The sequence below is a fragment of the Melanostigma gelatinosum genome, assembly GCF_949748355.1.
Source record: "Melanostigma gelatinosum genome assembly, chromosome: 7".
NCBI lineage: Eukaryota > Metazoa > Chordata > Actinopteri > Perciformes > Zoarcidae > Melanostigma > Melanostigma gelatinosum.
The window spans coordinates 3,883,530-3,895,556 of NC_136640.1; the positions used below are offsets into that span (position 1 = coordinate 3,883,530).

General features: G+C 44.9%; 1 protein-coding gene across 1 annotated transcript; it reads left to right on the top strand.

The window, feature by feature from the left end:
- The first annotated feature begins 364 nt into the window (after nt 1-364).
- On the top strand, nt 365-11,685 carry LOC306779530 (solute carrier family 25 member 36-A). The gene is made up of 7 exons (XM_079271492.1): nt 365-763; nt 2,106-2,270; nt 4,874-4,951; nt 6,373-6,473; nt 8,482-8,548; nt 8,934-9,223; nt 9,538-11,685. The coding sequence occupies exons 1-7, from the start codon at nt 723-725 to the stop codon at nt 9,729-9,731; spliced, it is 936 nt and encodes a 311-aa protein (XP_079127618.1). The 5' UTR covers nt 365-722; the 3' UTR covers nt 9,732-11,685.
- The last annotated feature ends 342 nt before the right edge of the window (nt 11,686-12,027 follow it).

Genomic DNA, 12,027 nt, shown 5'->3' on the forward strand with positions numbered 1-12,027 from the left:
AAAAGACACAAAGTGCACACAGCACAGTGGCCGTAGCCACAAACTGTTATTAAAGCTACTCAATAGCAATATATATGTATATATATGTATATATATATATATACATATATTTATTTATATTGTGACCTTTATTGTTAAACTAAGCAATGTTATAAATCAGCCGTGTTTCTCCCCTCTTCGGTGCGTGATTATCCAGCCCCTTTCAAAATAAAAGCGACCGTTACGTGACAGAGTAGTGACGGGGGCGGGCGCACGGGATCTCAGCCAATCATCGCCTCTGTTTTGCGCTTCCCATTCGACGATAAACATTGCGACTTGAGGAGGGGCTTCCTGATAGAGAGAGGCAGGGCACGTCAACGTGACTGAGTAGCTCACACACGGTTGTTATCGCTGCAGGATTGGATTTATACTCACTCAACGTCAGATAAACGCACGGTGAAGAAGCACCACTCCGTTTTAAAACGAGAGGCAAACATGGCGCTCTGACATCGACTTTTAAACACCGGAAACCAGTTAGCCTTGGCCGCTAACGCTAGCTAGCTAACTTAGCTGTTACAGACCCTGTTTTTTTTCTTTTGACTGACCTCCACCACAACACAGGCGTACCGTGTATTGTTTCCATGCTAGGTTTGGGGGTCACCATTCTCCTGTGTCCTCCACGTGCGCTCCCGTTTGTCCCTCGCGTGGCTGCCCGCGTGGACGGTTCCCGAATATGATCCACAATGAGTCAAAGAGACACCTTGGTTCATCTGTTTGCTGGAGGGTGAGTGTGTTATTCTGCCTTTGAACGAGAGCTAGCTTGCTCCACGCTGCCGTTGCTAACAAGTAATAGCTCCACATGATGTTTGCGTAGGTGCGTGTGTTCATGCTAGCGGGGTGTTTGTTTAGTGACAGTGTGTAGTTTGTTTACATGGAGATTCGTGTTTGCACCAGTGTGTCAGATGTCAGCTAACTTAAAACGTGTCCCGTAGGACTCAATGTCACGAGTTTACAGTGGCGTTTTTGACGTATGACTGGAAATTACATGTTTTTTTGTGGAAGCGTGTTTTTCCGTTTGTGAGTCTGCATACTTGGGTGTAAAACTTAACATTAGTGTTTTATTTAAACAGTCGGCTTTACTTTCGGTGTCAACCGTGAATCGGCCGTAAACGTTCGTGCATCAAAACAAACGTGAGCACGCTGCCCACTAATGGTCGATCCGAATAATAGGATGCATTAATCGCAGTCCGATTTCATTGCACAGATATTATATTATTATATTCTGTGCACACAGCCTCAGAATATATGTGCAACAACATCTGTGTTTGGACAGCCCCCCCCCCTCCCCCCATTGCAATAAATACAATTTTGGAGAATCATTCCATCTTGCCTCCAGCAGACTATCCAGGTAATGAGTTGAGACACTTCACTTAGATTAATTAACAACAGCAGTGGCTCTATTATGTGAGAGAAACTAGATCTAGTGTATTTTTCTAGTGTTTATAGCTGAAAATGTGTGTGTGCACACATTTTCTGCACATCAAGCTTAAAGTTGGCACCTAACTAAGTTCAAATGTGACTCCTGTTCTCTCTTTGGTTTGTACTGTAGCTGTCTCAAAAACAACTATGTTGACAGGACTTTGTATTTGTGCTTTGGTGCCGATTTGAAAATTAACCCTGTCTAAAGAGAACTGCTGTCACTCTTGCTTTTGATATCTGACAGTCCTGTCTGACTCCAGTTCATTCATCTACACCTTGTCGAGGGTTTTCTTGTCTGTTCTCTCAACATGTGTGACCTGAGAAATACCTGAAATACCCGAGCTGGTCGTCAACCGATGCCCCGGCTGTAACATTCTTTGTACAAGGCATCAAGTTATGCTTCACATCTTGGCTCATGGGTTTATGATTTTGGTAGGCCCAAATCTAAAAACAAAAAGTGTTTGCAGTTGTTGTAGGATTCCTATTTGGTTCAACAAACACAGCGTGTTCCTGACTGGCTCTCTGTTCCCACACTGCTATTTCTCATCTACATGCCAGCGATCCATAGAATTCAACCAAACACGTCATTGGCTGATTTATTTAAAGCGAGGACATCGTAACTTTTCCGTCTCTTGTCTTTCCACCAGATGTGGGGGCACGGTAGGAGCCATATTGACGTGTCCACTGGAAGTAGTGAAGACCCGTCTGCAGTCATCCTCGATCACCCTCTATGTGTCTGAGGTCCAGCTCAGTACCGCCAACGGGGCCAGTGTGGCCCGCATGTCGCCGCCGGGGCCCCTGCACTGCCTCAAGTGGGTATTCAACAGCATTTATCACTGTCAAGACTGTCATGTTGATGCCACTGCTCCTTAACAGTACTATTGGTGCTCTAATCGGTTCTTCTCACAAGACATAAACAAATTATTAAGTTCAGGACAGGATTAGAATGTATTTATATTTTAAATATAATAAACTAATGTTTCTAGAGGAGCAACATGAAATGCTCAGTTTTATATCGCACATTTAATCAAATAATAATCGCTCGTTTAAAATGCGTGCTCCGCTCACGGAAAACTCCGCTGCATATCGAGTCAAGCGCTTCCTAAACCAACAGCCAGCCACCGAGGGGGGGCCATTGGGATTGTCCTTGGCTTTACTTCTGGTGAGCGGTCATGCCGTTGCACGCACACCTACAGCGGCAGCTTAGTGAAAACTCTCCTGAATGCTGCGGCTGCAGTCCAGAGAAGAAGAGTAGCGTGGCCTACTGAATACTACTAAAGTCTTATGAAGCACAATGTGACAGGACTACTCTGTTTATCTGTTTCATGTGAAAGTGCAATAAACATATTTTCTCCCTAAAAATCAAGTAAACACTGATGGCTTATGGGGATTATTTGAGTTTTAATTAAAATGAGTGGAGCTGTTTGTGTATGGAGCTAACGGTTCCTCCTCGGTTTGCCTGCATGGCCGTGGTTCCGTATTCAGCAGGCACCATGTTGTTGTTTTTGGGTCTGACTGGCGTCCCTCTGGCAAGGCCGACCTCTCCCTGAAACCCAACTCCTCACCCTTTGGGGGGAAACTACACACAGAGCACACACCGGTCGCTCGATAGCCAAACATTTTCATCACAAGTCCAACTGTTTATTGATCTTGGGAGATTATTATGCATTTTTTAGTTCCTCAAGACTCTTGTGCGTCAGCTTTGACAGCTCTCCTCTTTATACGTCCACTTAGTTCAGTACCTTGTTGATTTGGATAGAATGCCAGCTGTGATGTTGTAGGAAATGAGATCCGCTCCGTAAGGAAGAGAATGGCTGTCGATCATCTACAGAGAACACGTCCTGGCTGCTCTAAGCCTCTGGAAAGAACTTTTCACCCCGCCACTTCTAAAATTCACTGAGCTAAGTCACATGTATAACATGCCAATGACTGCAGCGGTACAGACTTTGTTCTGCAGACTGGCAGTATCCTCCTAACTGAATGCATTACTATAGATATAGATTTAATTTATTTACACATATCAAAGCCTTCGTCTGAACACAGTTCTTCCGGCCTGTGAAATCATATTCTGTAAATCAGAAGAGCCGACTCGGAAAAATTTAAATGTCTCCTTCATTCATACAAATTATGACGACTGGTCCTTTTATTGCTTTACAGGAAGGAGTTTGCTAATGTTAAAACATAATTATAATCATCATAATTGTTATGATGATTGGCTACATGCCCATTTTCTAGTTCTGGAAAATGAGCATGTAGCCAATCCTCACAGCAGGCAGGTGTGTTGGAGCACTACCTGCTCGAGCACACCTGCCTGCTGTTGTGCGATTGATTTTTCACCGCTTGGAGAAATAAACTGATGATGATGTATTGACATGTTTGACACATGATTAGTGTGTTGAACATCGTTTTATTAGTGCTTATTATCAACATAAGTAAACAACCATTTCCAACCCGGCGTTCTGAGCCGCACGGCGGGATGACTGGCACGCTGGAGGCGATTCGCTCGCATCGTGCCGTGTGTCGGCTCTGCCGGATGCTCCTCCCGTTGTTTTTACGTTCATTCGGCTTAAAATGTAAAACCCTGTAGTGTACACACACACATTCATTCAAATAGAGAATGTGGGGGCTGGACTGATCCAGACACACAAGTACGCTTCTCTCTCATCATGCTCGCACTGTTTTGAAGCGGACGCTGGGGGTCGTAAAACACAAAACCATTTTTACAAAATTCATAGAATAAAGTATCCGGTTGGATTAAAGTAGTCTGCTGTTTGGCCGGCAGCCTAAATGAGTTTCTGTATCCACTTTTAATCTGCTCACAAACCTCTTCGAATGTATTTCATCGAACATATGAATCTAAGACGCGTGTCCCCTGCAGCCATCGGTGCTCAACACACCACAATGCGGTAGTGCTGTCAGCGGTAAGCAGCCGACGGTTCTTCTATTCTTAGCTCCCCGCTGGTTTCAGGGCTCTGAATGTAGGCCGAAGGTCCCCCCGAAAGTGGAAGGACAGGAAAGGCCAACGTTTATTTATAATCTCAGGGATCCTGTTGAATGAATGTGTTCGGTCGATGTCACGGTGGCTTGGTGTCTGCGCTGGATGACATCAAGCCCCCCCCCCCCTCCTTTTTTTTGTAAACAAACAAAGTTTCTGTTTACAGTCAGATTTACGAGCCATGTCTCCTTGTATGAGTTCTAGAAGTCTAACAAAAGTGTTGAATCCATTTAATTCCTCATAATGCATCTGTAAATACCGCTTTTTCTAAAACAAAGTTTGAAACCTGCATTGTTCACTTTCTTCTTCTTCTTGGTGGAAAAAGAAAAGTGCAACCTCCAGTGATGACACTAAACCATGCATGTTGTCTCTGTGGTAGAGTTGTAACGTACTTTGTTTCTGTGTGCTCTTTGTATTCAGGTTGATATTGGAGAAAGAAGGACCTCGTTCTCTCTTCAGGGGCTTGGGGCCAACCTTGGTGGGTGTGGCACCTTCCAGGTAAGCTTCCTCCTGTCGCCTCTAATCTTCTTCATCTTCTTAACGCGGACCTCTTTTGAGTTTGACTTGGAACACTATTGAGCTGCGTTTGCTATCTTAAAGAAAGAAGGTTTCCTATTTAATTGCCAGTAAGAGTATTAACTAATTGACTATTTGATGGAATTGTAAATCTGCAAATGTCATCATTGATTGGTTCATCATGATTGAACTTAAATGAGCCTGTTCAGTGCTCCAGTCACAGCTGTGCATTGAGAGGTGTGCTAACGTTGTGCTAACGTTGTGCTAATATGCATGTTGACGTCAGTCAGCGGGTGGCAAGCAAAGAGGCTTCTGGTCTTGAGGTGTTGTTGCTCATGGTCACCGTCACTCACTCACTCATGAGTCAGACAGAGAGTACGTGATAAACCAACTCCTCAGTGGGCTGAACAGAGATGATGTGCTGGTGGTAATGGAGGGAAACCAAAATACCCAAAACACCAGATTTTTAAATCCCCTGGTCGACCATAATACTGCCCAAGCCGAACAGAGATGTATCTCTAAACAAAGTCGTCTTATCTTATCACTTCGGCATCAACTGTTCTTGTTCTCTGGTGGCTGATTCAGTCACTTTGGTTCAGTACTGTTTCTAGGTGAGTCGTGGACACATTGGCCGCTCGGGAACAATGGCATCATGTAACCACCACACGGCTCTTTGAGGTCACTTGGTGACAAAAAGGAACACATGGTTCTTCGTCACGGCTTTCTCTGCAGCGTTTTGAAGACAGGAAGTGCTGTAGTTGACTGCAGTTAGGTAACGGCGTACAAGTCCTGATCATTAACCCGCCTCCGTGGTAATGATGGGAGCAAAGCGGGGCTAATGGCCGTGGGCAGCGAGCTCGCGCTGCAGCGAGCAGGTGTCGGTGCTCGGCACATGTGGAGTGTTTTGTTGGTACGTGACTGAATGCTGATGAAGACCCCCTGAGCTGTGACGCACACTTGTACACACAAACGCACCGTCTTCTACTGTGACTGATGGGCTCTTAACGTCATTAACAAGTGTTGACTCGGCACATTTCACAAATGAACCAGACTGTTAAATAACAGCAGTTGTGTTCAGGCATGAACGTGATCGTTCTGACCCTTTTTTAATTAGTGAGAATAAACACAGACGTGCTGTTGGCACTCTTTGTTCAACTCGGCTGGTTTGCTGAGACTGTTTGTTCCGCTCTCGGCTTTCCACTTAATGCATTTTTGTTTTTAAAGCTCATTAAGCTTTAAGAGCTTTAACTGTCATTAAGACAGTTTTACGTGTTGTAATTAATAAACTACATCACAAAGAGTTGTCCCGGGACTCGTGTTCGTTACTTTAAAACACCGTGTGACTTGTACTGCTGTCACAGATGCTCACCGTTTATCTGTTCTTGTCCTTTTGCTTCCAACAGAGCGATCTACTTTGCTGCCTACTCCACTGCCAAAGAGAAACTGAACGGTGTGTTGGAGCCCGACTCCACACAGGTGCACATGGTGTCGGCAGGAATGGCAGGTAACGAAACACGCGAGGTAACAGGTCGACGGTCACCGCCGTGGAAACCCACGGCAACGGCGTGATCGCTTCATGCACAGACTGTAGGGAGGCTGCTTTTGCTAAGCTGTGGTAGAACTGGTTTGTACTGGTTGTCTTTGACAATATAGGAACACCACCCACTTCATGCGGACCCTTTGTATTCATTAAATGCTCCACCTTTTTGTTCAGATCTACCGCCAACCTGAACTGAGTTTTCTTCTGAAAGTTGTGGTGAATGAGCACTCAAGTTGAAAACTAAACATCTACAAATCAAACCTTTCTGAAAAACTGAAACTTGCAAACAAGCTCTGAAAACCCACTAAATGTGCTGATGCAGCAGTGTTGAAACGGCTTGATTAAATGAGCGTAACATGTTAAAAAGACAGATTTAAAGATGGTTTCTTGAATCACTGATGCTTTTTTATGTCAAAGGAAGGTTATCGTGTCACTGTGACCCGGCATCTGTGTGTGTTTATCAGTCTATTTATATATACAGCGGGTAAAATAAGTGTTGAACACGTCACCATTTCTCTCAGTAAATATAGTTCCAACGGTGCTATTGACATGAACGTTTCACCAGATGTCGTAACAACCTAAGTAGTCCACACATACAAAGACAACCAAACAAATACGTTCAGAGATTAAGTTATGTAAACTGGAATGACACAGGGAGAAAGTATTGAACACGCTCACTGACATATATTTAATACTTCGTACAAAAGCCTTTGCTGGTAATGACGGCTTCAAGACGCCTCCTGTGGAGAAACGAGGCGCATGCATTGCTCAGGTGTGGTTTTGACCCATTCTTCTACACAAACAGTCTTCAAGTCTTGAAGGTTCCTTTGGCCTCTTCTATGAGCTCTGATCTTTAGTTCTTTCCATAGATTTCCTATTGGATTCAAGTCAGGTGATCGTCTGGGCCATATAGAAATAGATATATATAGATATCGATAGATGGAGGCAGGCGGTGCCACTTTTAGCCCGCCATGACTCGGACGTTTCAACAACCCAGTTAAGTTCGGCTCAGTCAGTCACCCTCCAGCGACGCTCCGCAGACCTGCACACTTTCCAGTTCATCAAGATTTTAGTTTTTACTCATTACATTTCTATGCTGACTCAGCGCGTTATGGTTTCGGCTTCTCGGGAACACCTGGAGGGAATGTCTTTGAATTTTATGACAGACGTCCACCTGGACTCCAGGTGCAACTGATCAGATTTTTGTGTTCTTTGTCTTAATAGCATAAAGTGATGACATTTTGGACAGACGCGGGACCGGTTATTCTGCTTCAATGGGTCATTGCGTTGGATTGGATATTTAAAGTACCCTCCCAACCCTGGCCAGAGCGAACAACGGTTGTTCACAAGTGTAGATCCAATACCTAAAATGCACCTACAGTATCTTAGAAAGAGTGCTTATTATGCAGAAGATACACGATTTCTATGTGATGTTATGAGCTGGACTTGGAACTAGTTTTAACTAGTGACTCCTCCAAAGGGTCACATGGAGGATCTGAGCAGTAGTGAGATGATTAATGGGCGGAAAGAAGAAGTTCTGCAATCGATTTTTGGACTTTTCGCTCGTCTTTATAATAAATCAATTGAGCAGTTACTTCAGTGAAAGTGAGAAGTTCAGAGGGAATGTCTGGGAACCGCTGGTTTAATCTTTAACATGCGCTTAATATTTTAGTTTTCATTGTAAAATCTGTAAGGTAACTATAGCTGTCAGATAAATACGTAAAACACCAAAAGTACAATAGTTGAACTCTGATATGCCCATAAGTATAAAGAGGTATAAATGTCTAAAACAAGTCTATAAAACTTGGTGTCAGGTTTTTCCCCTGAGGTTGGAATACGCTGTGTCAGATGATGGCGGAGGAAAATGGTTTCACACACACACACACAAGCCTGTGTCTGTTTTAGGCTTTGACTCTAGCGTAGCTCGGTTAGTTGTCGGACAGTTTATGTTTTGTTTTTTTCCCCTCCACAGGTTTTACAGCCATCACAGCAACCAATCCAATATGGCTCATAAAGACCCGCCTCCAGCTGGATGCGAGGTAAATATAACAGCCGGATGAGGGCTTGACCAAGCTCTGTTCACAAGAGACATATTGTAGCTTTAAAGGGGCGTTCCTGGGTCCATATCCTGTGGAGTGCCCGTTCAAAACACACTACAGTGTTCATTTTCCTAACAGAGATGTTATTCTCTTGTTTCCTGCCCAGGGACTACAGATGTAAATGAGCTGACTAATTAACTAACTCCGGTGCAGATCAGAAGCTGTTAAACGCATAAACACATGCACAGAGATGGCTGTACACAGTCGGCCTCAGAGGACGACATCACCACAACACTGACTCTGAGTTGTTTCAGTCAACGGGAACATCTTCACATGGGCAAAGTTGGTTCTTTTGCTTGACTTCAAGACGTTTTTCTTTCCTCAGGAACCGAGGTGAGCGGCGGATGAGCGCGTTCGAGTGCGTGCGGCGGGTCTACCAGACGGACGGCCTGCGGGGCTTCTACCGGGGAATGTCGGCGTCCTACGCCGGCATCTCAGAGACTGTGATCCACTTTGTGATCTATGAGAACATCAAGCGGCGCCTCCTGGAGGCCAAGGCGCCGCAGAACATGGACGAGGAGGAGGAGACGTCCAAAGACGCTTCGGACTTCATCGGGATGATGCTTGCCGCTGCCACCTCCAAGACCTGTGCCACATCTATCGCTTATCCTCACGGTAAGAGTTTGTGCTGGGCGCAGTGGTTCCGGTACCAAAACCAGGATCAGGAACGCCTCTAATACAGCCTTAAGATATCGCTGCCTGATCGGTCCTGCACATGTGCAACTCTCAACTCTGATGTGACCCTGTATCGCATCCATACAGGGTCAGTCGTATACAACTGTAAAAATAGTAATATTTTATATCGTGAGTACTCTGTATCGGTTAATAGATGGTACCGGAACGTCTAACATGCTCTGCATTTGGCTGATATGGGCTAACTGATGTGCTGCTACCCTGTTTAACCCCTCCCTCTCCTCCCTACTCTGCAGAAGTAATCCGCACCCGGCTACGCGAGGAGGGCACCAAGTACAACTCCTTCTTCCAGACTCTGACCACGGTGCCCCGGGAGGAGGGCTACCGCGCGCTGTACCGCGGCCTCACCACCCACCTGGTGCGCCAGATCCCCAACACCGCCATCATGATGTGCACCTACGAGCTGGTGGTCTACCTCCTGAACGGTTAAACCCCCCCCCCCCGTACGTAGACAGAGAGATGGAAAAAAGAAGAGGAGAACGAGAGTCGCCAGCTCGCCATGTAGAGGACGGAGACGCCGTGACCGTTTTGTTCCAGTGACGCGCTGGTTTAAAATAAATTTGACGTTTTTTTTTCTGGAACCAAAAGGGTCTGGCACATATGGGGGGGGGGGGGGGGGATCGCGATGTTCCTCACATTGCTTCTGGGGACCGGGGTTTAACAGTGGCAAAGAAATGTGTCTCCCTATTTATAGTTTTATTCCATGCTTTGTTTTCTCCCTTCGGTTATACGCGATGCTTCTGGAAGCTCAGAGTGCTGAAGGAAGAGTATATTTTATCTATTCTGCCTCTGACAATACTAATGATGAAAGAGAAGTACGGCGATTCCAATCCTTACTACCAAGTGGATATAAGGATATAAGAACACCCCCCCCCCCCTCAGCAGTCACGCTGAAGATGACTTTTCATCTGTTATTAGTATCATGCAGTATTCCCAGAGGACCAGAGTACAAAGATGCAAGTGTCTGACTGCCTGAGGCTTGTTGAGGTAGAAAGAAACAGAAGGGTGGAGAACGACGTGCCTTGTGTGGGAACGTGACGCACGGCGGCCGCAGGAGGAGGAGGTGGAGCTCCGGTCCTGCAGACGGAGAGTCGTACACTGGTATTGTGTTAAACAGGTGAACCTTAGAGGACCTTTTCCACATCTGACCCATGTCGGGAATTAAAAACAAATGGGATTAACAAATTGTAACTGCTAGAGGTGTAAAATAAGGCGTTCGTCTGCTCATAAAATGCAAACATTTAGTTCTTCAGAGAGATTCACCGGTTAGAACGGCGGTGTTCTCACAGCGCCTTCAAATGTCTTTCTCATCTCATGTTTGGTTTTATTTGTTCCTCAGCTGGAGAATCCGGGCTAGTTTATACAGGCGAGGACAACCCTCTTGAGTTTACTGTGGAGGAAGCGGTTAGGAATATGCTCTTCATAAGTGCACATTAATTCAATGCAGACACTCGTAAACAGACAAACGGAGACTATTATTGGTTTCCTCTGCTTGTCGGGTGAACTGCATTATAGTTTTGAGAAAAGAAACTTCTAGTTTGTCAGTGTTTATGATCTGTTGGAAAGATACTCGCTCTCTGCTTTTGTTTTAGTTTTTTTTTTTGCATTTTTATTTCATGTCATGTTTCAAACGGTACAACCCCGTCTCCTCATTTATCTTCAACAACCACAGAAGTAACTTTTCCCTCCGTCAGCGCATGACGCAGCATCATCTTTCACCACAATGCCAACGGTTGAACTCACCGTTGATAACCTGTCCAAACACGGAAGGTGAGACACATGCAGCTCTTTTCCTTTTCTTTTTGACGTCATCCTCCGTTTCGCAGCACACGTGAAGGAAGCATCGGACCGCCTCATTGTGCAGAAACATCTGATCAGAGATGGAGGGAAGGAGGAGGCTCACACTCTGTACCACCGACACACTGATGATGCAGTGAGACCGCATCTGTGTGTTGGGCTACATGGGTTTTTTAAATGGTTAAAGGGTCAGTTCACTCAAATTCCCAAAATGCATTGAGGTGAAATAACCCTGTAACTAAAGGTGCAATGCATCCCTCTCACTCGTATCATTATTCCCTGCATCAGATGGTTATTCTTTTGCGCACACATGTTTGCGTGTGTGCCAGTAAGTGTGTATGTGTGTGCACGTTTTTGGCAGTGAAATGACAATCGTGTGTCATTCGTGTTGTGTGTGTGTGTGTGAGAGAGAGAGAGTATGAAGGCACTCAGAAGAATGGCTGACAGTGTTGTTTTTATCTTTTTAAATAAATTGTTTTTCCTTCCACGGCGGATCAGTGAGCTCACTGTGGGTGGGGCTCGGCCTATGCATTCTCTCATACCTGTTTTTGTAAAAACGAAAATAAAATAAAGTGGATTCAGTGTAAGTGTCGGGAACTCTTACTGGGAACACAAACCCTCAAGTGAAACTTCTCAACTGAAATGAATAACTGATTTCCTCACATTCTGAGCTCCACAGGGTGCACACGGGATCGTCGAGATAATTAAAAGTAGATAAATCAGTTTAATTTCAAACTAATGCTGGGGTAGGCAGTTTAATTTTGCCATCATTAGGCAATAATTCTCTAATAATCTTTCAGCATATTGTACATTTAGCTGTGCCTCATATAGGCAGCTTTCTGGAAAAGCTGCCTAAAAAGCAAATACAATCAGACTGAAGTGATTAAAGCACAAACCAACAAAAGAACATCTCAGGAGAGCAACATACA

Coding starts and splice junctions, on each gene's coding strand:
- LOC306779530 (XM_079271492.1), top strand. CDS start 723: ATGAGTCAAAGAGACACCTTGGTTCATCTGTTTGCTGGAGG. Junction 764..2,105: donor GTTCATCTGTTTGCTGGAGG/GTGAGTGTGTTA, acceptor TCTTTCCACCAG/ATGTGGGGGCACGGTAGGAG. Junction 8,549..8,933: donor CGCCTCCAGCTGGATGCGAG/GTAAATATAACA, acceptor TTCTTTCCTCAG/GAACCGAGGTGAGCGGCGGA.